The 27,675-nt window shown below is 39.4% G+C and overlaps 1 protein-coding gene across 1 annotated transcript in view; it reads left to right on the top strand.

Moving 5' to 3' along the window:
- The window catches only part of ppargc1b (peroxisome proliferator-activated receptor gamma, coactivator 1 beta), a 110,434-nt gene that overhangs the window by 45,859 nt on the left and 36,900 nt on the right, over positions 1–27,675 (top strand). The window contains exon 2 of the mRNA XM_047353847.1: positions 25,361–25,546. Within this exon, the coding sequence (XP_047209803.1) occupies positions 25,361–25,546 (186 nt within the window). The remainder of the gene's footprint in view (positions 1–25,360; positions 25,547–27,675) is intronic.

The following is a 27,675-nucleotide window of genomic DNA, read 5'->3' as shown; positions in this document are numbered from 1 at the left end:
TCGTCTCAAGGCACTTCACCAAAGTCAGGTACATACATTCCAATTAATCCTAATGATGACTGTTAAATAAAAATATTGTTTCCAAGGCATTAAAATATAAACCATGATATCATCACTAATTTGAATGCAAAAACAATTATTACTACTGCTTCTATAAATATATAACTTAATTAGTTATAATACCTTCTGTGATTTTACACTTAAGAAAAAACATTTAGACACCTGCAAACATGAGACACATTCAGTCGTATTTTCTAGTAGCATTCCTTCAGAAAGCGCATAGCAACAGGTGGGGGCGGGGTACAGCTTCATTTGGCTTCATACAGTTTTGTCTAGCCTCTTACTAAAATGATTTTAAACCGTGGGATTAGAACAACAGAACATTTTCGTAACAGGAACTTTTTAAAACTATGAATAACCAGTCCATACCTATCCATTGCTGGATTTCTTCTCTATCTGCAGAGACTGCACAGATACAGCAGAGAATTTTGCTTGTTCATCATCAGCTACTTTATTATTTTGTTATCTACCACCTTTCTTTTCTGACATTTTCCTCTTCAAACTTTCTGACCCCACAGTTCACATGTGAACTTGTGACTAGCTGTATATTTCCCAGCTATCTCAGCCATGAGAAACCACCGATGTTTTTTGGTTTGTGTTGCCAAGCTGGGATAAGCTTTTTTGCCTCTGATAGGGACACCCAGGCTGGTGTAGGAGGGACACATACCAGTCAAGCTGAAAGGAAAAGGTGTTGAATTTGCTCACAGATAATTTAATTTCTTATTATGTGTTTGCCTGGATTTATCATCTTCTCACATTTGGAATCTATGACAGAGACACAAAATGCACCAATCCATGGAGCAGAGTTTGAAATGGGCCAGTTTTGCCCTAATCGGCTTTTGTTTATTAGATGTTCCTTACAAACTGAGAACTCTCACTATTTTCTTGTCTGCAAACTCATCAACAAAAGGTTTAGGAAAATACGCGTTGTGGCATCAAGTGGTATAATCCCTTTATTTTGTTGGGTTTAAAATCGCTACCTCTATCAAGAAAATGGCATGATATTTTTTATTTTATGTTTGATGTTGGTTGCATTTAGTTGCTAAATTAAAATAATGCTTGAACTGATAAGTATATGTACTTGAAATAGAAAATGATATGTGCCATTACAGTGCTTTAACTGAACCAATGAACCAAAAATAGAAATGATAACAGTTTGTTCTATTTAACATGATTAGGTAAAATTCACTCTTTTTGATGTGTGTGTCTGTTAATCATCAGGCATCACCTTACCATGTGGAGTCAGTCTGGCCTGTTCGTTACTCTTCACAGTGCAGCAATGCACTGATAATCAACGGGCTGCAGCCAGCAGAGAAAACACAATCAGCTGCTATTTGTCTTTCAGTCTCATGCACACGCTTTCGCGCACAAATCCACAAGTTTGTTTATGTTTTTGTGGCGTAGCAAATAGGATGTGATTGGCTGTGTAATTAGCTGCGTGCGTTCAGGTTTTCGTCAGGTTTATGCTTCTGTTCAGGCTGCAGGAATTAAATGCTCTCACACAGACAGACAGAGCTGCTTGGTAGAGATTGCTAGAGGTTTACTTGTTTGTTTATGGAGTTGGGTGTCATTTGTAGAATTGTATGTAAATCCAGCTTTCCAGAATTTAAAGAATTTAAATGTTACACACTTTTATAAACAATAATATTACAGTGTTTAGTACTTAACTGTTATTGCTGCAGAGGGATTCATCTCAGTTTAGTCTTTTGGTGATGTTACCACACTATGCCTCATCAACTTTACAGTATTCTTCCTTGCTCTGTGGAAACCCCACCTCTACGTGTCTGATTCTGACATTAAAGAGCTGATGTTATGCTTTCCCACTGTTTTCAGAATTGGAGTTTGCAACAAAAAGTTCCCCAAAAGGCTGAGAGTGTTCAGGTCATTTTGCACACAATGGCATTATCTAATTGGACTCTTGATAATTGATGAAGCTCCATCGCCACTCAGTGATATCATGTTACAGGCCGCAGGGTCGCATTTCCCCTCGGTGTCCTTGCTCTGTTCTGGCCACCCCCTCCTCTTTCTCTTCCTTACACCCTGCCCCCCTCTCTGCAGCTCTGTTCGTCTGACGTTACACACCGTCTTAGCTGCCCTTCGGTCAGAATAAGCAGAAAGCATATGCAGCAACTTTCTTTGTCAGCAGACTAGACTTGTCTCTAGTCTAGAGTCAGGAGATGCGGGAAGATAATCATAAACAGACTGCATAAGGACAAAGGATGCCTTGAATTTTCTTAGAAACCATTGAGATTTAATTTACATAGTTTAAATGGATTTTAATAGATTTCCAGGCATACTATAAATACCTAAATTTAATTTGGCTCTTAATTTTTGCTGATGAAATTACGGATTAATTAACAAAAACTTGCACCCCACTGGTAGGTTTGAGCAAACAGTTGACCCTACCTAATATAAGGTCAACTCAGAGTCCAAGTTTAATCCTCCAAAAAGCTTTAAAAACACTTCCTGATTCCCAGCCAAAGGACGAGTTGATAGGATGGACAACAGAAATGATGGAAGCAGATATCTATCATTGAATATGGGTTGATTACAGATCTCAGTCACACTTAGCCAGCCTTTTGTGATACTGATGGGAATTCGATTTCTTTCTTAATTAGTTTTTTTTTAACTTTTGTTTTTTACATTTTTATTGTTGTATAATTTTTTTCTTCTTAATTTGTTTTATCTTCTTTTAATTTTCTTTTGTTTTTATTTATATATTTTTTGGTTTTCAGAAATTATACACGTCCATGCCAAACGCTATAGACAATCCAGAATCTGTGAAATGAGTAACTTAAAATCCTATGTACAGATTGACAGGAGCATGAAAGTGAGTGACAATATATGCATTACTGCCAATATGAGTTTAGATCAAAGTGCCTTTACAAGAGGAATGGAGCATGAAAGTCAATTTCAAGATGGCGCCGCAGATGGTCGCCTCAGCGTGTTTGTGCGCATTGTTTTGTTTTGTTTTTTGCTTTAAAACGGTCTTCTGTGATGGTACCCGGAGCTCTCTCACTAGAGAAGAACTCATGAACATCAGGGCTACTACACCAGAGGAGTTATTTCCCACTTTTCTGCCCACTGCTCTGGAATTTTTGGACATTCTGGTCAAAGGTGCGCTCACCTTTGTTCACGCGGTGAAACGCTGGAAGAGAGGGAAACGGGCTGGGGTGCTGGTACGTCTTCGCCAGCGTGGACTACGGACTCCGTTACCTGGAATATTTCTCTCTAACGTGCGCTCACTTCCCAACAAAATTGAGGAACTACAACTGCTGTTAGGGAAAAACAGGGACTTTTATTCATCGGCAGTTTTGTGCTTCACGGAGACGTGGCTGTGTGGATTAATACCGGACTCTGCGCTGCAGCTGGCAGGATTCCAGCTCTACAGAGCGGACAGAGACACGGAACTCTCCGGCAAAGCGAAAGGTGGAGGAATCTGTTTTTACCTCAACAGTGGTTGGTGTAACGACGTGACAGTGATTCAGCAGCACTGTTCTCCAGACCTAGAATCCTTCATCATAAACTGTAAGCCTTTCTATTCCCCCCGTGAGTTCGCTTTGTTCATCCTGGTCGGTGTTTACATCCCGCCGCAAGCTAACATGCAGGTCGCACAGCGCATGCTCGCCGACCAGATACTGAGTGTGGAGCGGACCAACCCGGACTCCTTAGTAATCGTCGTTGACGACTTTAACAAAGGTAATCTCACCCACAAACTCCCCAAATATAGACAGTTTATAAAATGTCCGACCAGAGAGGACAACATTCTGGATCACTGTTACACCACCATCAGAGACGCTTATCACGCCGTCCCACGTGCTGCACTGGGCCAATCCGACCACATCATGGTCCACCTGATTCCTGCATACAGGCAGAAACTAAAGCTCTGCAAACCTGTTGTGAGGACGACAAGGAAGTGGAGCATTGAGGCTGTGGAGAATCTCCAGGCGTGTTTAGGCTGTACAGACTGGGATGTGTTCAGGACTACTACCAACAGTCTGGACACAGAGGCTGTGACTTCCTACATCAGCTTCTGTGAGGACAGCTGTGTACCATCATGCACCAGGATGAGTTACAACAACGACAAACCCTGGTTCACAGCTAAACTCAGAAGGTTAAGACTGGATAAGGAAGAGGCCTTCAGGAGTGGGGACAAAGACATATACAGAGAGGCGAAGTAGAAGTTTGGCAAGGCAGTGAAAGAGGCCAAACGACTGTACTCTGAGAAGCTCCAAAACCAGTTCTCAGCCAACGACTCTGCGTCTGTCTGGAAAGGGCTCAAGCAAATCACCAACTACAAGCTGAAAGCCCCCCACTCCATCAACGACCGACGCCTCGCCAACGACCTGAACGAGTTCTACTGCCGCTTTGAAAGACAAAGGGACAGTCCTGCAACCATCCCCCACGACGCCCCCCAACAGCTGCAGCCACAATCCACCACCCCCACCTCCCCAACCTCAAGAGGGGCCTTGGCACCTCCAACCCCCACCCTGAAGTTCCCACCCACCAGCCCCCTACCCACGCCGAGGACGGCTCTTTCTATCCAGGAGAGGGATGTCAACAAACTCTTCAGGAGACAGAACCCCCGGAAAGCTGCTGGTCCGGATTCTGTCTCACCAGCCAGCCTGAAGCACTGCGCTGATCAGCTGTCTCCAGTCTTCACAGACATTTTTAACCCCTCACTGGAGACATGTCATGTGCCAGCCTGCTTCAAGTCCTCCACCATCGTCCCTGTTCCCAAGACGCCAAGGACCAAAGGCTTAATGACTTCAGACCCGTCGCCCTGACCTCTGTGGTGATGAAGTCCTTTGAGCTCTCACACCTAAAAGACATCACCGACCCCCTCCTGGACCCCCTGCAGTTTGTCTACAGAGCCAACAGGTCTGTAGATGATGCAGTCAACCTAGCCCTTCACTTCATCCTCCGGCACCTGGACTCCACAGGAACCTATGCCAGGATCCTGTTTGTGGATTTCAGCTCTGCCTTCAACACCATCGTCCCAGTTCTGCTACAGGAGAAGCTCTCCTAGCTGAGTGTGCCCGACTCCACCTGCAGGTGGATCACTGATTTCCTGTCTGACAGGAAGCAGCGCGTGAGGCTGGGGAAGCACGTCTCTGACACCCTGACCATCAGCACCGGTTCCCCCCAAGGCTGTGTTCTCTCTCCTCTGTTCTTCTCCCTGTACACCAACAGCTGCACCTCCAGTCACCAGTCTGTCAAGCTTCTGAAGTTTGCGGACGACACCACCCTGATCGGACTCATCTCTGATGGTGACGAGTCTGCGTACAGATGGGAGGTGGACCATCTGTTGGACTGGTGCAGCCAGAATAACCTTGAGCTCAACGCTCTAAAGACAGTAGAGATGGTTGTGGAATTCAGGCAGAACCCAGCCCCACCTGCCCCCATCACCCTCTGTGACTCCACAATTGACACTGTGGAATCTTTCCGCTTCCTGGGAACCATCATCTCCCAGGATCTCAAGTGGGAGCCAAACATCAGCTCCCTCATCAAGAAAGCCCGGCAAAGGATGTTCTTCCTGCGGCAGCTGAAGAAATTCAACCTGCCAAAGACTATGATGGTGCACTTCTACACAGCCATCATTGAGTCCATCCTCACCTCCTCCATCACCATCTGGTACGCCGCTGCTACAGCCAAGGATAAGGGCAGGCCGCAGCATGTCATTCGGTCTGCTGAGAAGGTGATTGGCTGCAGTCTACTGTCGCTCCAGGAACTGTACACCTCCAGGACCCTGAAGCGGGCAGGGAAGATTCTGGCTGATCCCTCCCACCCCGGTCACAGACTCTTTGAGACTCTCCCCTCTGGCAGGAGGCTGTGGTCCATCCAGACCAAAACCTCACGCCACAAGAACAGTTTTTTCCCATCTGCCACCAGCCTGGTTAACAAAGCCTGGAAACCACCCTGACACTCTCCCTTTCCCCCACACCCCCCCTTTTTTGCTGACAGGACACCTATAACCTGTAACTCTATGCGTTACATTAACGCTCAGCATAGACTCCTGCTTTATTTGCACTGCCATACTTGCACAATGATCACCTGCACTGTTGTATTGCTCTTGCATCTTATACTGCTCTATATTTACTCTCACTCACTTAAAACTGTGCACATATATTTATATTATATTGTAGATATGTTTATACTGTTTAATTTGTACTGTATTGCACCGACTACGCCAAAACAAATTCCTTGTATGTCCAAAAACATACTTGGCAATAAAGCTTTTCTGATTCTGATTCTGATTCTGAAGTGATGCTCTGTTAGATTTTGTAGTCCCAGAACCTGCTGCCAGTTAGATCCAGGTATTATTCCACATCAAATCCAACACTGTTTGCCTTTGGAGTGATTTAGGATGCCATCAGTCTCACAGTGATGGATTCAGTCCGTTTTAAGGCTCTGCATTCCTAAAACAACAATCGCGTATTTCAGGTTTATTGGCTCCCAATTTGATTTGTCAACAACGATAAAAGCAAGTGGCTTTCAGGAACAGGACAGGCAGTTAGGGCCGTTTTTTGTAGTTAACTAACCACATGTTTTGGAGGGTCAGATGATTACTCTGCAGCAGTTGTTACTGGCCTGCGGGTCCAGATAAATCTAGGTGTTAAAGTTTAGTATCCATAAAATAGTGTGTAAAGTGATAATTTAGATTATTATTTCTAGAGACTCAGAACAAATGTCTCTTTTTCCATTTAAATCACAGCTTCACTCGAATGCTGCATCAGTTTTTAAGATTAAAGGGATCCGTTCAAGGTTCAAGGTTCAGTTGTGATGACACAGTGTGAGGTGGGGGGGCAGGATAAAGGCTGAGGCTGAGAATGCATTAGTTAGAAAATGAAATGAAGATGTCCTCAAAATAAACTGTATTATAATAAAATAATGAGTTCCGAGGTTCTGGTGTGGCTGAAGGCTGGTTCTGAGAGCTCTGCATATCTAGATACTGGGATGGCAGGACATCTGAGATTGGGACATCTAAGACGCTAAGGGGTTAAAACCTGTTCAGTGGCAAATTCATCAAGTCTCAGAGTAACGGGTCAGCAGCTGAACATGCTGGAGAAGTAATCAGGAGTCAAACTGCTTGTTTGTGTCAGAAGGCACTGATACAACAGTGTAAAAAATAAAATGCATAGTGAATTGATGTTATCACAAAACCATTGACCTTCATCTGCAATCTGTCATTCACATCTGGATCATTTCCAAGTAAAATTAAAACTGCCAAAGTAACTCCATTGTATCATTACTCTGCCATTTCTCAAGATGCTAGAGTGGCTGTTCATTCAAATATTAGACCGATTCATAAAAAAGCACAACTTACCATCAAACAGCCAGCATGGTTGCAGACAAAACAGATCTACATCAATTGCATTAATTGAACTTACAGAAGAGATCATAAATCGCAATGACAACAAACAGTTTTCAGTTGGAGTGTTTGTTGATTTTAAAAGAGCTTTTATCACCTTTGATCATCATATATATCCCTTAACAAATGGACAAGAGTATGTACAAATACGAAACTATAAATCCACATTGTTAGATGTAACCTGTGGAGTTCCACAGGGATCAGTGCTGTGCCCTAAACTATTAATATTGTACATGAATAACATTTGTAAAGTTTTACACAAGTTAGAATGTGTTGTATTTGAAGATGACGCCATTTTTTCTGTAAAGGGGAAAATCTTGTCACAACAGAAATAAATAAATGAAAACAATGGTTTGACTTAATTATAAATAAATAAATAACCATTGAACTTAAACAAAATATAAATATATGATTTTTTGAAACCGTAAACTACCGGTTGAATTACAAAATCATGTTGAGATAGAGCTTATGAAATAAAAATTATGGGTGCACTACAAAATCTGCTGCAACCCCAAATCCAGTCATTAAGAACCAAACTGGCACAAAGCATAACAGTTATGGGAAAGACTCGATACACACTGGATTATAAATCATCGTTGATGCTGTATACATCATTGGTTTTACCATATCTGAATTATCGTGTAGAGGTATGGGGGAACACATACAAAATCAACATACAACCATTATACAGACTACAAAAACAGCCAGAATAGTTCATAATGGAGGTACAATTCACTTTCATTCAAAGAATGTTTTCTGACAGAGATGGGAGTTACAATCTGAGAGGAGAGCTAAACGTTTAAAAACATAGTGTTCTTACCACTATAATGAGCATGTGTGTATTTGTGTGTGGGGTGGATCTATGGAATTGGCTGAATGATGAATGGAAACAAAGCACAAACATAATTCAATTTAAAAAAACGATATGAAACACATTCTTGGGGAGTATATGGTGTAAAACAATTCATCAGGGATATTGTTTTTGTGCAAATTAGGTGGGTTGTGAATAAATAGCGGCAATATTTATGGACTTGTAATGAAAATGTATAAGACCTAAAAAGTTGATCATTTTAATTGAATGTTTTTAATGTAATGAATTTAGAAGGGGGTAGGCTGCACGGTGGCACAGTTGGTAGCACTGTTGCCTTGCAGCAAGAAGGCCCTGGGTTCAATTCCCGACCGGGGGTCTTTCTGCATGGAGTTTGCATGTTGCCCCGTGCATGCGTGGGTTTTCACCGGGTACTCCGGCTTCCTCCCACAATCCAAAGACATGCCTGTTAGGTTAATTGGTCTCTCTAAATTTCCCTTAGGTGTATGAAGGAGTTTGTGCATGGTTGTTTGTGTGTTGCCCTGCGATGGACTGGCGACCTGTCCAGGGTGTACCTCGCCTCTCGCCCATAGGCTGCTGGAGATAGGCACCAGCTCCCCTGTGACCCACTATGGAATAAGTGGTAGAAAATGACTGATTGACTAATGAATTTAGAAGGGAGTACAAACTTATATAGGTTTTACTTCTATCTACTACTTTTTTGGCTCCTTATTTTGTATGTTTGTGGATAGGTTTCTTTCTTTTAATAGTATTTTCCTCAGAAATAAATTAAAATAAATGAATACATTGTTTTAATGTGATCCAAACTGTCCATGCTAGTCTTTGCTATTTCATTTTTTTTAAAATCCATTTTTAATCAACATCTTCTGTCTTTTTCTGAGGATCAGCCACTCCACATCAATCCTCTTGAACCCCCAAGCTTGTGTTCTCAGCCATTTGTTTTCTTATTTCCTTCCAACACCACAACAATTGGTTTTCTTCTTGTACCATTCTCCTTTCACACTGAAGCTTTTCCCCTGCATGAACTTGGCTGGCAGGGCCACCATGTCGACTTAGCTGCTACCAACGCTCTTATGTCTGAGCCTTGAATCGGCTTTTCCTTCTCCGATCCCATTACTGGGCTGGCCCTCAACCTGCAGAGTCGAAACGGTAGCTCTCCCCCTTCTTTCTGTCCTTTATTCATCCCTTTGTCATGTTTTTCTCCAAACGGTTCTTTGAGACCTTGTGTGGATTTTTACAGTTTAGACTTCTAGAGAGGTTTCAATATGAAGCCGGCATCTTTGAAAGCTTTTTGAATAAATAACTTCAGTCTCGTCTACTGAAAGTTTAGAAGGTTTATGAATCATAATTAGAGATGCACCAATTAGAACTTACTGGCCAATTTCCAATCTATATTTTTTGTAAAACTTTGATCTGCCAGTACTAATTTCTCTTTAGAAAACATATAAGATAAAAAGTACCACATTAAATATATTCATGCTAGGCTTGATGCTGTGAGCGTTTATTAATTATTTATATTAGGAACAGAGGGCACCTCATGCCACATGTGGGAGATACCAGCCACTGAAAAACAGATTTCTGCTATTATTTGAAATACAAATTGAGTTAAAGATGACATTATTAGTACTGGCTTTAGCATCTTATTTAAGCGATTAGCTAGCTTAGCATTACAGAAACTCTAGTCTCCATGTGAAAATCCTATGAACTTTAGATCTTCACTTTAACTTGCCAATAAACTGAAAAGATCTCCAGATCCAGCATTACAGAAGGTAAAAGCTCAAATAGATGAAACAGAGCAACTTTACTTGATTTGGCCTTCCTGTTATCCGCTGAAATCCTTGCTCTCTCTCAAATACTGAATTACCTACAGACATTTATATACAGGACATAGAAAATACAGCTTTCTGTTAAATAACTTCTTAATAGAATTAATAATTTTGAATTTTGTTTACTCACAAATAATGCCTACAATGAAGAGTGTTATTAACAGCATGGTTAAAATGTGCTTAATGTGGTGGTTTGACAGACTGGAACAAAACCTTTATCACTGGTCAGGGTCAATCCAGCTGAAGAATTCCTTAATCTGTTAACCAGCTGCTTTGCTTTTCATGTTTCATTTCTTTAGACCTAAAACTCACTGAAGACACACTGATTTTGACATACACCAATCTTATAATTTAGTTAAAGGTCTTTTTGTTAAAACTTTTTACAGCATTTTTATTATCATGAAAGTTAATTTATTAATATCATATTTTGCTCATCATTCTATTTTACTTTATTTTTCTCTTTAATTTTTGTACTCAGCTCCATATGTTCTCTTTCCATCCAATCAGAACTACTGTCTTCCACTTCCCTTACTTGTGGTTGGCTGTAGGTTTATTATCAACCAGTGTGTCAGACTGATTTAGCTGTCAATGCTAATCTGACAACAAGCAAGTTCTTAGTGTAGTCATAAAGTGATGCTGGTGTGGATGTTACTCTATCAACTGGCTACTCTTAATGGAAAAAATCTGAAAAAACAGCAGTTGCTAGACAGAGGAAATATTTTTAACAGATTAAGCAGGCAGCAGGGATAAATACACCACAATCACCTACGTTTTAATCAGCCTTTTAATCTGAATAAAGACTGTTTGTTGCTGTGAGTATATTTCAAACTTAGCATCATTAGCCTCTTACACTATATTCAGTGTCCAGGGTAGGGTTCACCTGCACTGCTCCAGATCTTGCCATAAGTCTGTCACCCTTTAGGGGAGTGGGAGATGGTAAAAAAAAAAAAGCGGGGGGATAAAGCCAGATTAGGTTGCAGAGTGGCAGAGGTTGGCTGGAGGTGAGATCAGTGTAACGGATCTGCCAGCAGGAAGAAAGGCAAGCAGACTGCCTGGATTCCTTGTCGTCAGTAACCTTAGACACGCAGAGTTAAGAAGCAACTGTGTGGAGAGTATTTACTTTCCTTTTTTCCAATTTTAGAGCACCACAATGAATAATTAATTATATATGTGAATGTAATTTGATTATTATGATGACATTTTAGCAAGGCTCTTTTCCTTTCTAAGAAACTTCCTGCTTGAGCACAGACAGGACAAAAAGATAGGATTTTCACAAATTTCTTCAGCAAAAATCTCTCAATGGATTGATCAAAGGATGCCTGCTCTGTGTATTCCAACTTACTTCCCTGGCTCCAAAGGGTTTTATCTCACTTCCCCTTTTTAGTACATCCCCTTAACGGTTTTATCCTTTAAGGGCAGAGATAGATTGACCAACGTATTCAGGAGTGAGAAAATGAGCATTTGATTGAACTCTTTGAGATTTGTTTTCAGGTAAGACTGGAAGTGGCATCAGCAGCACTCAATATCATTTGTGATATTGACTCATTGAGTTCAGAAACTCAGTGTGTGCATGCATGTGTGTGTGTGTGTGTGTGTGTGTGTGTGTGAGTGTGTCTATGTCTGTGTGTAAGAGAGAAATAGCTACACCAAGAAAGTGAAAGAAAATGTGTTCCTGAGATGAAGGATGACAGGGGAAGGGAGCATTTGATCATGTGCATTTTTGTGAAACAGAGATGAAAGTAAATCCGCATGGAGAAATTTGGGTTTTTGACATTGAGTCAAAATGCAAGTGACTGAGATTGAGTACTTCCCTACATCTTAACCCTCATCATCTGTTAGTGACTTTTTATCAATCTAGCTCTCCCGCTGGCTTGTTGCCATTTTTTAAATTATCTCTAAGCAATAAGAAAGGTAAAAGGTCTACAGTTATAGGGTCATTAGCTCCAGAGAGCAAATAAAATACAATTTAATATTAACAGAACCACAGATTTTATTTTATTAGGTGTAATTAATCAGAACTGTATGTATTAAATCCCTTGGAGTTTCAGCTTGAATAGCTATGGTTTGAAAATGATGAAAAAACATAAAACACTTTCCAAAGTATTTTAGGAATAGCTGAACTAAACTGTAACACTTTAAAATCACACCATGATCTTGGCAGAAAAGCCATATACAGTTAATAGACATTTTGACCAGGATTATCATCCTACACGTGATTAACATCAAACCATCTGGACACAACTGAGTAAATACTCATTGATGATCTGAAACATTAATTTACATTAATGAGCAAGAGGGTTTCAATTGCAGTTGGATGCTTTTTTTGTGTTTATGAATGGCTATTAATTATTTGTCTGTTTTGGTTTGTCTCTAACAATTTTGTTATGTTTTGCTTTTATTTTTTGTGTGTATTTTGATTATTTCCTTGTTATGTTCTTGAGGCTTTGCTGTTTTCAGTGCATTTCTGAGTCCACCTAGGTGTTGTCATGCTTTTGTGTTTAGTTTCTTTATTTTTGTGCCCTGTCCTTTTGTGCTGTTGGATCTTTGTTACTTCCATTTAGTTATGTTTCTTTGTTGCTCTGTTACTCTCCTCTGTTTCCATGTCTGTTTTTGCCACATTTGTTCACATTTGATTGCCTTAGGTTTGGTTAACTTATTTATGGTGCTTATGTGCAACTCTTGGTTTACTATAAAGTGCATTACATTAACACAGGTTGACTATTTGTAACCCTTTACCAAAATAAGCAAACAACCTTGTATCACTGAAAGATTAAACCCATTTCACAAAAACTTTTCTTTTCTGCAGTAATGTTACAGTAATAATGTTTAGGAAACATAACATTGAGTTTTGGAGAACAAACCTCATTAAGTGCATGCTGCAAGAACCTGATTGTGCAGTGCAAGTGAAGCATTCTGATCATGGCATGGGTAGTATGGACTGGTCATCCCTTGAAGTGATTGCACATAGATATATGCACAAATGCATCAAACCATACGACAATATCACACAAATGCACAGCCAACACAGCCAAGGGGAACAGCCAACAGTTAGAACAGTTTTCAAAAGCATCGTGCTTACATTTCATTTGCACTCATCAGAGCTCCAACATACAAAAACAAATCCTGATCGTGTGACTCAAGAGCTGGTCACCTCCAGGTTGCATGCTAAATACATGGAAATGAACTTAAAAAGAAATTAGCATTCTACTATCTTCAAAACTTGTAACGTAGATGTGATGTAGCTGCTTCCTCAAGCTGTATCTCATTGAAGTACATGCTACACCCAGTGCTCAGACATGTAATGAGAAACATTATATGCCAATTTAGCCTTTCATCCATTCATTATAGCTGCCTTATGTGCACATGTGACAGAGAGAGGGTCTCATTCAAGTAAATCACTTCATGTGTCATGTGGTTGCAGCATTTGTGCAATGTCAAGGCCCCGCACACACTCACACATGCAGCCGCGTAGGCGGTTGCCACCATAGCTTGTCCGATTAGACTTTATTGGTTCCACAGTAATCCCTGTTCACTAGCATCATCAACCCTTAAGGTGTGTGAGGGTCATTGGCGTCTGGCACAGCTCCTCAGGTCACTGGCAGCCAGTGGAAGAACTGGTCATGAGACCAGGATAACAGCTAAATATAGAGACACACACTGTAGATGCGACCTGTTTGTTAGTGCGGTGTCTGCGTCAAGCCAGAGCTTATCAAAGACAGATTAGAATTCTTGTCAGTGTTTCCCTTCTTTTCATTTAAATATCCAGCCTTGTACGTCTTTTATTCCAAATGGAAAAGTAGTTCTTGAAGGAAAAGAGTGACTGACTTTTTTCTGCAAGTGTTACAGGATCAGACAGACTCCGTCTTTTGTCTGAAACACATGGTAATTAACATTTTGAAACTTTGTTTTCTGCTGTTGCCATTCTATTAACATGAATGGTTTATTTGCTTACAGGATCTTGACAATATTTTGTTCTACAAGAAGAGACCAATCAAACTTTTAATGGTTGATATCAATTTCCAGTTTTAATTGTGAGCAGCAAAGGCAAAGCCCTTGAAAGAGCCATTATTGAACACGTGTTTATTGCTGCAATATTTACATACACACAACTAAGGACACACAACTAACATGGAAGCTCTTGAATAGCAACAATTGGCTGTTCTTTCTGGCTTTATCATGTTCAACAGGTGATAATGATGGTAAATGTTGCAATTACAATATGACTTGCAATAAATAAACTAATCAGTGAACTGTCTTTATTTTTTTCTGCTTTGGCTTTAGACCCTAGTTAGTGAGTAGTTTATTCTGCAACTAAAGACGTCATTATTTCCATCTCAACAACAAGGTTTTATTGAAAAAGTGGCTTCTGGTAAATGCCTGTTGTTTTGTCAATTAAGCACTATAGTATTTTTTAATGACTTTACCACCATATCACCTCTTAATGCAGCTTTTAATGCTGCATTAAAAAAAAACTACAAAAACATTACAGGCATAGAGAGCCTTCATGGTTTCTAAATAATGAGCTAACATTTATTACAGTCCAAGCAGTTTCTCTCAATATGAATATTATCTACTGATATTACTATAAAAATAATTTTCTGATATTACTGTCCAGCCCCGGTATAATTGTGCATTTGTGAAAACTGACGATAAGACAGTTATTTCAATATAAACATAAACTCAATATAACAAAGATATTTTTTACAATTACATTTGTCACCCTAGGAGCAACCATCTCCTTCAACAGGCTGGGGGTTGAAAGGACAGATAAAACACGGAATCACTGGGCAATGATTACTTTCTATAGGAATAAGAGAACACAAAGATACCATAAATTACCATTGCTTTTCAGTACAAGTATTAGATCAGTAATACATAAATTGATGGAAATTGCGAATGAGTATTGAAGCAGCCATTTAAACATTCCCTGTGTATCTGTACATGGCATCAATTCATGTTAAACCTGTAAATGTAATGGTTTCTGCTGCTAATGAAGCATTCAAATTCTCAGTCAAGCTTTTCGAGATAAAAAAGACTAAAAGCCATGAGGTAATGATGTGCATTGATCTGTATTCTGATTCAGCTTTTTTCTGTATCCCTGGTGAGTTTTTGTTGTCAGACGTTGTACCTAAGTAATCAAACAGTACATAATTGGCTTTTTGTGGCCCTTATTAAACAGCAAGGTGGGGGTTGATGAATGGATTGGGACATCCTTTTTGTTCACTTTAATTAAGTACATCTCCTCCATATTGGCTGCAAAAAGGAAAATTGAGTTTTGAAGTATAAATTGTGTAGCTTTCCCTTCTCATTAGCTGTTAACAACTTATTCACAATACCAAACTCCCCCTGGTGACACTTAAGCTTTATTTGTTGAAGAATAAGGCCCTGCAGAAGGTCACACTAGAAATTTCATAGGGTGAGAACTTGATATGTTACGATTGTGTTAAAAACGCCAGGATTAAAAGTGAACATCCTTGGAATATGGCTTTGAAACACTGCAGAAATTACTGATAGAGCTGCTCCAAACATTCCAGATTTAATGAAATGAAAGGACTTTGTGTTGCTCAGAACCCTCAATCTTTGACCGTAACTTTCTGAATTGTTATTTATTAACCACTATCTGTCAAAGTGACCTACAAGAAAGTGTGACTTAAAAGAGTGAGATGCTTAACGGAGTCCTCGGCTTGGCACTTTGCCTTATATTTTCCATGTCCCTTCAATGTTTGAGGCTTGAAGGTGATTACGATTCTCCCTCCGGCTCCCCTCATAACCATCTTTCAGCTATATGGTCTGTGCTCTTGTCACTTAACCTTCACATGTTCCTTCCCCTCTCCATTTCCTGTATTATGGCATCTCTGTAAGACAGTGTGGCGGCTGTTTGGATTATTTGAAATTCCAAAATAAATGTAAATTTACAAAGTAGGACTAATTCAGGCAACCCTTCCTTGCTTAGTCTTTATTCTTTGACTACCCAAATCTGTTCTTGCATATAAGGGTGACTGGAGATTGGTCTATCCTTATTGAGCAGAGACAGGCCTCACTAGAACCGCGCTGTCCTGATGTTTTAAATGTCTTCAAGCCGGTATGTTGGCTAATGGAGACTCAGGTGTAGATGTAGTGTGAGGTTTGATGACAGTGGGGCTTTAAAGACAATTATAGGTGCACAACTCAGCCGTATTTCCACATTTGGATAGAAAACTACCTGAGTTTTGCCTCTTGGATATTCCACATATCTATGTGAAATCTAAACTTCCAGACCATGAAACAGACACATCTTCCAACGCAGCTAGTTATTAGGTGTTGAGTCAGATGATGGCAACCACTTCTACACTTAAGCAAACAGCAATGAGAAAGCACTCAGACTGGAGCTTGCTTACAAGTCCAGTCCAACTTTCCATTTTTTGCAGATTTACATTTTTTCCTGCAATTTTGGCTTAATTCTTTAAAATTTGTTATTCAGATGTTAAGATCCTCTCTAAAAAGTCCTTTTGGATAGCAAACCTACCAACTAAGCATCCCGACTTAAATATACTTTTTACAGTGTTTTTGTCTTCACAAAAACACTCATCTTTAATTATTTTTTGGTAACCATAACCCTTCTGGTTTATAAGGTTTTTCCAAGATGGTAGCATTAAACCCCAACTGGGAAATATTTCATGTTACAGACATACTAACCTAAGATACAGATTTGCACGTCTTACTACGACTTAAACATACTCCTTCTTACTTCTACCATCCTGAAAGCTGCACCACAGAGTTGAGGAAGCGTGTCCTTGTATAGTGTTGCTTCTGATCAGGTTTGCTTGTGCCTCAGTGTATTCTTAAAGGGAAGTTTGGACTGTCCAGACCAATGTCACATGACTGGGCTTGTGACTGACCTTACGTAACGTTACAAAAGTCCCCACTGTCAAGCTGCCAGGAAAGCAGCAGCCAGGGCTTTGATTTCTTTTTGTGGATCAATAAAGTGTCACATCATTATTACAGCTCTGGTGTAGCTCAATTGTTTTTTTCCAACAGTCCAACACCTGCATACATCACTGTGGCTGTCCTAAGTTATGACAAAACAGTAAGGTGTCCTTACCCAGATAGACCCAGCCTGTGTATCGGGTTCTACCACTTTCCAACTAAGTAAATTTAATTGTAATTTACCTCTTATCCTTTTTTAAAAAATTGAGAATCAAAGGTTACGTTAACAAAATTATTTTTTGTTTTCCATGATGACTGAGAAAAAGCTGGTTAGAAGCTGGTTTCTCCCCTAATGAGGTGATTTGAGCTTGTGTAACTGCACTTACAATTCATTGTTCACTCAAACATGGACATATCTACTACTTTATGTCAGTACTATGCTCAGAACTCATTGAATAGGTTGCAATTTCAAGTATGCCCCTTACATGCACGTGTGTGTTTATAGAAATCTGTGTGCATTTTTGTGCATTCACATGCAAGAGCATCAGCACAGTCTTGCTGGCTTTCCCACATCCATTTCATTTTTTTCCATATAGCTTTCCCACGTGCAAGCGTTCGTTTACGAGGATAGGTCTAATGTGGGATCATCCCGGCAGGCTTTTTATGACTGAATGGGCCAGTAGGTTTTTAGTGTTGTTACTAAGGCAGAGATTAACCACAAGAGGAAGTCACTGCGCTTGATTGTTTTCCCTTTAAACTCAGTTCTGCCAATGTAGCTATTAGGCTTTATTGTCATTTTTAAAGCAGATATTACTATAGGTCCAACTGGTGGAAAAGGGGTAAAAGATCTAAAACAGAGATTTTATATCTAGGTTTGTTGTGTTTTAGAAATGCCTGTGTGTTTAATTGGGATCAAAACAGTCATTGATTGTGTTCACCTAGTTTATTTTTCTGCCACTGGCAATATTGAGCTATCAAACTGATGCACAAATGCTGAATTCAATTGGTTTTTCATGTGCCATGTTGACAATTTGGTCTTCAAGCTGTTGCTTCGGAACATGTACTCAAGGGCCAATTTATGAGGTAGCGCTTGCTGTTACAGGGTTGGATCCCCTTTTTCCTTTCCTAACTGTCTAAATTCTTCAAGGCATAGATTTAATAAGTTGTTGAAAATATTCCTCAGAGATTTTAATGCACCTGGACATTATAGAATCACTATTGCTGTGAATTTTCCTGCAGTACATCTATGATCTGCTTCTCCTGTTCCACCATATGACTATAGTGCTCTGTTTAATAGTCGTTTTATTCAGTAAAAAGCGATTGATACTTATTTTTCACCCTACCGCCAACTTGATAGTTTTCTAGAGTTGCTTCCTTGTTGAACATATTTTTGCATGGGCAAACTAAAGCCATGTTGGTGTTTTTTAAAATCCTAATAAATAAAACTATGTTATTACACATTTTACAGTTGGTGATACATTCCACACATTCAAACACAAATAGCGTTTGTGCTTTGTGCACAACAATTTTTGTTGTACATTTTTAAAACTGAAATATGTCACTGCAGTTAGCAAATGACGAACTAACCACCAGCCACAGCTTTTGGGCCTTTAAATTAATAAATGCATTTCACTTTAAGATTTTAGAGGCCATCAGTGGCAATTCTGATCATACGTTTTCTAATAATATAAAGAGTCTTGCAATTATATATCCCAAAAATTCAATTAAAAATATAGTTTTACAATGATCTCTCAACTCTAAGTTAAATTGTAAAATAATCCAGGATTAAACATCCAGTTTTTTTTTGTTTGTTTTAAGTCAAAACAGTCAGCTTAGATAGATATGGTTTTTTTTTGTTTTTTTTTTCAGAGATGTTTAATTGAGATGAAATATAAATAGATCTCTCCCTAACTTGCTGAACAAGTTTTATTGACAGCATATAATCTTTCCAGTGAACGTATATTCCTTGGCATAACATTAAAATTAGGTAAGATAAGTGTTTAAAAATAAACTATAGGAGGTTGTTCCTCCTTAAGGGCCTTTGCTCTCAATCATGGTTCTTTTGATGTAAAAATTAAACAAGAACTACAGAGAAATGGAACTGCTCAGTCTCCTGATTCTTCCTCCTGGTGCCTGTGGGTCATTTTGTGAAGATGTCAGCAGCTTCATCAGAACTCTGTAGCACACAGCATGGTAAACATCCTGCAGCCAAAACGTTTGGCCACATTTAGACATACAGGGGTTGGACAATGAAACTGAAACACCTGGTTTTAGACCACAATAATTTATTAGTATGGTGTAGGGCCTCCTTTTGCGGCCAATACAGCGTCAATTCGTCTTGGGAATGACATATACAAGTCCTGCACAGTGGTCAGAGGGATTTTAAGCCATTCTTCTTGCAGGATAGTGGCCAGGTCATTACGTGATACTGGTGGAGGAAAACGTTTCCTGACTCGCTCCTCCAAAACACCCCAAAGTGGCTCAATAATATTTAGATCTGGTGACTGTGCAGGCCATGGGAGATGTTCATCTTCACTTTTATGTTCATCAAACCAATCTTTCAACAGTCTTGCTGTGTGTATTGGTGCATTGTCATCCTGATACACAGCACCACCTTCAGGATACGATGTTTGAACCATTGGATGCACATGGTCCTCAAGAATGGTTCGGTAGTCCTTGGCAGTGACGCGCCCATCTAGCACAAGTATTGGGCCAAGGGAATGCCATGATATGGCAGCCAAAACCATCACTGATCCACCACCATGCTTCACTCTGGGCATGCAACAGTCTGGGTGGTATGCTTCTTTGGGGCTTCTCCACACCGTAACTCTCCCGGATGTGGGGAAAACAGTAAAGGTGGACTCATCAGAGAACAATACATGTTTCACATTGTCCACATCTCATTCACATCACAAAGGACTGTTCGAAGTGCAGTAATTGTATGTTAATATATTCCAAGTCTTTTAAACTTGCATTTCAATTACTATTGTAATGTTTAGCCATTTAGACAGAGGCTGGGTCCAAATTCAGGTGCTGCATGCTTCGAAGGACTGGTCTACGTGGGCTGGGTCCTCCGATGGCCGTGAAAACCGCAAAGGCCCGAACTGATCGTCTGTGAATTTGGACGGTTTAGCCGTGTTCCCGGCCTTACCTCAGTGTAACTTCTGTCGAAGTTAATCTCCACTGAAAAGAACTGCACATGGTTTTTATTTACCCCTTTATACATTCCTGGTGCTTTATAAATTTGTTTTCTTCAAAATCTACTTGTTTTACAGTCTTTTCATTCTATTCTCATTCTTAATCAGCCATTTAAAATATTCAAAATACCTTTTATGTTAAAAAAAATAGAACACAACAAATGCCATTTAACATGGAAACATGGAATGGTTTAGATCAACGTATATTTAAATCAATGAAAGTTAAACTGAAGTCATAGATTTTTGGATGCACAGTTGAAACCCTCCCTGTAGATATGGGATCCTTGCCCACCTACACTAAGACACTATCACTAGCCAACCATCACTAATCTTGGAGTTAAAGTGTACAAGGAGCTTAACTTTGATTAAAAGATCAGGGCAGTCATCAGATTGTGCTTTGATCATGCTAGGCAGTTGGCTGAAATAAAACCATTTTTATCTCAAAAGCACTTTGAGATTGTAATTCATGCCTTCGTCAACATCTGCCTTGATTAATGCATTGCATTTTATGTAAGGGTTCTATTGTCCACCTCCAGAGTCTTTTAACTTACTCAAGTAAATATGAGCAAATTTTAGCTGCTCTCGAATGGCTTCTGAACATCTGAATGGTGTTTAAAACACCATTCAGATGTTTTATAAATAAAATTAGATTGGATTGGATTGAATTGGAGTGAAGTGGAGCAAATTGGTGTGTTAGAAAGGCCCAGCTTTATGTCCAAATCTAAATCTAATGAAAATTGATGATCACTGATACTCTCTTTTCAATCTGACTGTGCTTGAGATATTTAGCAAAGAATGAGCAACATTTTCAGTCTGCCAAGCTGGTAGAGACATACCCCAACATAATTGTAGTCGCAATTGTAGTGGAGGATGGTTCTACAAAGTTTTGACCCAGGGGGATAGAAATGCATTAGACAACTTCCAGATTTTTTTTGTGAAACACTTTCTTAATTATTCAAAGTTAGGCACTACTCTGAGTTTATCAACATAAAATCCCTTTATTGAATTTATTTCTGTAACATGGCTGGCAAAATGTGAAAAGGTTCACTTTGCTACACACTATATACTGTATACCTGTTAACCTATCACAGTGAGATTACAGTAATCATGCCTTTGAGTGTATGTGACAGTGAACAGGACACAGGACAGCAGACCATTAGCTGTATAGGACAGAGGAATTTTGCGTTGGTATGTGAATGGGCCTCCTATAACTAAACATGACATTTATTCCTGTTTTCAGGTTAAAAATTCACTCTATGCATCAGTGTGCTAGTGGATGTGTGTGCCATGCCCAAGGATGTTTTTATTGATTGACTAGTTGTAATGGACAGAGGAGGGGAACAAAAAAGGGATGATGAAAGAGGTCCAGCAGCTGAGTGAAAACAAAGGAATCAATCAGCTGGTCCTTTGAGTTTATAAGGAGAAAAGACTGAGATGGAGGGATGTTGGAAAAATGGAGAACACAGAGGAAGGTCATGGGAGAAAGCTGGACAGTTGTATAAATATGGAAGAAAGTTGAACATGGTGGGGGATTGATGAGTACAGAGTCACAAGGAAGAAAGGAGGAAGAAAAAAACACACTGAAGGGCAGATAATGGAAATAAGATGGAAGATACGCAGAGGAAAGTAAAAGAACAAACGAGAGAGAAGATAACACAGAAACATGCTGAGCAGCCAACAAGTGGTCGTATGGGTGAGTTCAAAACCACCTGACATTTGTGTGAGCTGCCTGCTAACTAGCATACAAATACAGCAAGGTGAAGACACACCTGCATCGGCAACTGGAAGGAGAGGAAGCTGCAGGAGGGTCTTATAGAGGACATCCTTTCCTCCTACGTCTCCCTCTTTTACCTACCTTATCCCCAGCGAAATCTTTTTTCTCCTCTGACCTAACTGTTTCTTTTTCTCTATCCCTCTTTGTCTTCATTCCGGCACCCAGATTCCTTTTGTATTACCTTTCAAGCGTCCAGTATAATTTTTTCCTAGCTTTAATATATCTGTTTCTTGCATCTTTCTCCCTCTCCATCCATCTTTTTATCCACTCCACTCTTTGATCAAGTCCTCTGTGGTCCACTGTGCGACTCTACTCCCTCTGATTTATAAAACCAAAAATGATATCAGCTTGCGTTATCCGTTCCTTGACCTAAATAAACATAACACACTCATGCACACTGCAAGGCGGCATGTTAAGTAATATGAAGGCATATAGTAAAGCACTGTGAGCAGCAAATATTTTACAGCGTGATAATTAAGATAGAAAGAGAAAAGAGAAACTGGTCGATTGTGGTTTTCTTGTTCATGGGAATTGGGAAATCTTTTTTTGTCTACACGTCCATTTTACTGTGTAACTTGAAATTGTGAAATATATTAGGGAGAAAATAAGTTATTAGGGACTAACATGAGTTACGTTAATTAAAAACAGCAAGGGTATTTAAAGTGCTCCTCAAATTGGTTTGTGAAAGAAAACATCAACCCATTAAAACTCAACCAGGACTAGGAGTCACTTTATACATTCCATTCCAGCTTAGAATGCAAGTGTGTGTTTCCATTTTATTTTATAATATATAAAATTACAGGTTATGTAAAAAACAAATAGCTGGTTCTACTCCAAATGCCAAGAAAGGCAACCTTGAAGTTGAAACTGGAATTCCATCAGGAAGAAAAATGCCTGTGTTAAAGAAATTTGTTGTTTTGTATGAGTGGCTGTTTAACTCGTTAGTCCTGTCTGCTCACCACAGAACAGACAATAAACGTGTTTTTTGTGTGGCTGTTTTAAAGCCTGTAACGCATACTTCCCCATCAAACTTACAAAAGCACATTGAGCTCTAGTTGCTCTCAGATGTGCAGTTACATGTTCAGGATGTAAACAAACTTTGCTGCGTCATTCTGATAATGAAAAACTGGTTGGTCGTCAGTGTTCCCACCTCTAATGTTCCCTCCTCTCTTCAGTTCTTTACTCAAAATCTCTTGCTACATCCTCCTACCCTAGGAGGCTGCATTTGGTTTCCCTTGCAGCAAGTCACGTACACCCACTTCCTGTTTGTCTTTACAAGGCTGTTCTCACAGTGACGTGGTAAAAGGTTTCTGTCTGAGACCACGTGTTGCAAAGCATGTGGCTGCTTTATCTGCCTTTAACATAGCTTTATAAATTATGTAGAGTGGTTTGGGTTTAGGCACGTGTTTGCATATGTTCTTAGGAGAATCTCACTCAAATTTTTAACCAAATTCTAATTTGGAAATTTATGTAAAACAAACGTCCAAAACCTGGGAAATTTCTGGAAAGCTAAAAACTTTACTATCACCACTGTCATTTACACATTTATTGCGTAATAATGGCTCTAAGGGAGCTACTGATGCCATGAGGGGAGGTTTTTTAGGTGAGACTTGATGATTCTTTTTAAGTAGCATAAGGATCTTTAGGGTCTAACTTGGTTTCCTTCAGGAGATGTGTGGATGCTATGGGATTCCTCAGTGCATCCAATAGTGTTTGAAGTCATGCTTCACTTGCATCATTGGGTTAAAAGGGTTTTCAGGAAACAATTTTGTGCAGATTCTTTTATTGGCCAAATGTAGGAGTTTTAGTTATTCTTCAGTACCGATAATGGTCTATTGGTTTATGTGACCAAAGAGAGCTTCCAGGATCATTGGCCCTTTCATGGATAATAAAGGAGGTGTCAAAGGAGTTCTTGAACTTCTAAAGCCTTAGTTTGGTAGGACAACCTGCAGAGATTCTAAGGAGATCTACAAAATCTCATTTGTTATCAAGTCCTTAACTTTGATAACAAATGTAGGATCTTAAGGCCTCGTAAAGGATGAAGAGCGTTGTTTGTGATTTGAGGAAAATTCACTTTTTAAGATTTTCTTTTCGATGTACGCGTTTAATAGTTCTTAAGGAGTTCTGGATCTCCTTGATGAGGTTCTAGAGCCTAATGATGGGACTTGTAAGGTCATTGTAACCTTCAGGCATTCTAGGACGATCCAGAATTTTTTGAACTGACCAGACTCTTGAGGTTTGTGTGCATATTTTGGAGGTCATTGTTTCAAGAAATCTTAAGAGGACCCAAAAGCTTGTGACAGTCCAGTGGTTTTGATTTCATTGCATACTGACTTGGAGTACATGAGCATCCACTTGTATTGGAACAAAAACAAAAAACAATGTGGAACTGTCACAGATTTAAAATCTTTCCATTTTGAACCAAGACCTTGCTGCGTTCATATTCTTTTGGCATTATCTCTAATAGCAACTGTTCATGTTCAACTGTTTCTGCTTGATAATGTCTTAAAAACATAAAGCAAATCCCTGTACAAAGTTCACTTGGGCAGCTTTTACAGAATAAATTGAACACAGAAACAAGAGGAAGATCAACAATCTGTGTCCACAACTGAAGAACAAACACAGAAAACATTGCAGCCTACTTCGCAGATAAACATCCCCCTCAGCCAGCAAAAGAAAACTAATCACCTGAAGACCTCTTGGGTAACTTTGCTCTGAGCCACAGGCAGATGTTGCAGAATAAATACATAATGTAACCTCCGCAGTAAATGTCGGTGTATGTGGCGTGTTTTCTGGCTGTCTCTGTTGGTTTCAGTTTTGAACCTCTAAACGTGGACGTCTCATTATATCTAATAAGTGGCTGTTGAGTGATGAAAAGCTGTTGGTGAGAGCTCCTTCTGACTCAGACAGTGAGCAGTGTAATAATATACAGTATTGGCCACATGATGGAGGCTTGTAACCAAAGTGCCTCACAGTGCTTCGCCTGCATGTATATTTTAGAAAGTATAGCCCAAGGAGAACTAGCTAAACCTGTAGTTCTAACAATGTGACAGCTTCACAAAGAAAAGCAACTGCAGCAGTATCAAAGGTGGGGCAGGATTACCTCACGTTTGGTAACATGTTTCAAAACGTTACAGGGGAGATATAATTTTCTTTGTTATGACATTAAACTGTAGATGATCATACTTGTTCAGATCTTACAGGAGATCTATCTAGCTGTGATCAGCAGCTCCAGTTTTATTATAGGTTCATGTTTAGAGTGAATGGCTTTTTAGTGTTTGTGTGTGTTTGAGTGTGTGACTCTGATGTGTCTCAGAAGACCCAAATGCCTGGGAATTTTGTGTAAATTTCAGTACTTAAGCAACGCAAACTTTCCCTCTTTGTTTCCATTTTCAGTATGGGGAGGAGGAGGTGTGTTCGGACCGCTTGGACACAGACTTCCCTGACATCGACCTCTCCCAGCTGGACACCAGCGACTTCGACAGTGTCAACTGCCTCAGTGAGCTGCAGTGGTGCACCGATCATCCAGTGGATGTGTCACCAGCCTCCATTCGCTACAGTACGGCAGATGAGCTCTTCGAGGTGAGCTTTGACCAGCAAAGAAAATTTCATGTAATCTGTAGTTGACTAATGGGCTTTAGTGTAACCCGACATTATTATAGTATGCTTTCATTTAATGTTTTAGGGATTAAGTTGTAGTGCTTTGCTTTGAGGTTCAGCATGCTGCTGATGGAATCTACTCCAGATTGCAGTCTATAAAGGAGAGACCTACAGCAGAACTGACCTTTTGTTTGTTTTTATCCCCGTTTAGGTTTTTTTTGTGTGTGTGGATATTCGCAAAGAGTCAAATTTGCCATTATGACTGTTTACTAGATGATCTGCCACCCAAAGGCTGGCTGAACTGTCAATTTCTCCATTTAATTTCACTTAGCTAAATGAGGGCATTTTGAAAGGCACAGCAACAATCCTGCAATAGTATTCTCCCACCCACCATCCTTAACTTCTCAGGCATGTTCAGGTTAAACACTTACATTATGCATGTCCAAACTACTAATAGATACATTTATAAAGTCTTATTTCTAAAATATACAACAGGCAAAATGATTGTAGAACACATCATTGTTTCTCAGTAAATATATTTTTAATGGCTGTATTGACATAAAATTCATAACAGATGTGGTTACCAAAAAAAAACTATTTAGTCCAAAAGGTTAGGTCTAATAAAGTTAATGGCACAAGGAATAAATATTAAAAACAGTTACTAAAGATATTAAAACTTAATACAAAAGCCCACTTAAAGACATCTTGTTAGGACTTGAGCAACGGAGGAACCCAGAATGCAGACTAGCAGGCAGCATGATGGTAAGTGAAGAAATGATTTAATTAACAAAAAACTCACTCAAAAGAGGAGGCAGTAACAAAACAATAAACGGGCAGGCAAGACAGGCTTGTCATGATACAAAAAACAAGACATGAGCAAGATCTGAAATCTTTCCGCGATGTGTAACTGAACAGGTGTGTATTTATGGAGCGTGAACCAGGTGGAGCAAGGAGACATATTAGCTTGGAGCAGGTGAACCGAATAAAGTTAATTGAAAGACAGAACAAAACGTGGCTGGAGAAAAACAGACTCTTGAATACAAACAAACAGAAACTAGAACAACATGAAACTAAAGCATGACCAAATCTAAAAACCAAACTTGACAAAACATGAACAAGACTAAAACATGACCAGAAAAATAAACAGAAACATGATTCAAAACTTCAACTGTGAAATAACATGTAAAGAAAAAAACCGAAACCCAAAACCAAACAACCCCAAATCATAACACATCTACTGTATGGACAAACTAGATCCATCCATTGCTCAGGTTTTCACATTCTCCACACAAACTGTCCTTGGATATAAAAGGTTCTGGTAACCTATTATATAGACTGATCTTCAATGCTTTGCATAGATATTCAGAGTCTACCAGGACCAAATGCTGAAAGATGGCCACAAACCATGTTGCTCACACCTCCAAACTTCACTGTTGAATATTGTACATTGAATATAGCCTGTTCAGACAACTTCCTTCCAGAATTTCGTTGGCTTCAATGTGCTTTTTCAACAGAAGTGAGTGTGCATAGAGGCCATTGTGGTTGAGGACAGAAAACTCTGCTAGTTTTATGTCCCTTGGAAACTTTCTGTGAGTCCTTGGCTCATAGACAACTCTTATGAATATTCTTTTGACTTCTTTGTCAGAAATCTTGTCAGGATTACCTGGTCCTGACTGCTTTATGGTGCAATGATGTTTTTAATCATGATCCAAAAGGTACTCTCAGGAACATTCAGAAGTTTAGAAACCTATATGTTTTACAACAATAAGATTTAGAGAGCCCTTTCTTTCCTTTTACCCATTATGAGATGGTTCTTATGAAATGTCATGGTAATAAGAAAGCTTTTTTATGGGCCACAATGTTAGTACCAAATCAGTTATTAATTTACATTGAAAGGGTTGGGATTTCTTTCTAAATACTGAGAGTTTTCAGTGGTTCTCTTGGCTTTCTCTACCTTTGTGCAGCTTATTTTCTTCATGTGTTCGATGCCTATTACCTGATTTATTCCATCCATCTCGTGTGAATTTTAGGTTAATATTTTTATAAGAAATATAATTACTAAGAAAATTGACATGGTTTATTCTTATATTCTCTGCTGCAGCTGTTATTTA

Source organism: Girardinichthys multiradiatus, chromosome 23, assembly GCF_021462225.1.
Source record: "Girardinichthys multiradiatus isolate DD_20200921_A chromosome 23, DD_fGirMul_XY1, whole genome shotgun sequence".
Lineage (NCBI taxonomy): Eukaryota > Metazoa > Chordata > Actinopteri > Cyprinodontiformes > Goodeidae > Girardinichthys > Girardinichthys multiradiatus.
Note: the sequence above shows the minus strand (reverse complement) of the source record. Positions and strands in the feature narration are given on the sequence as shown.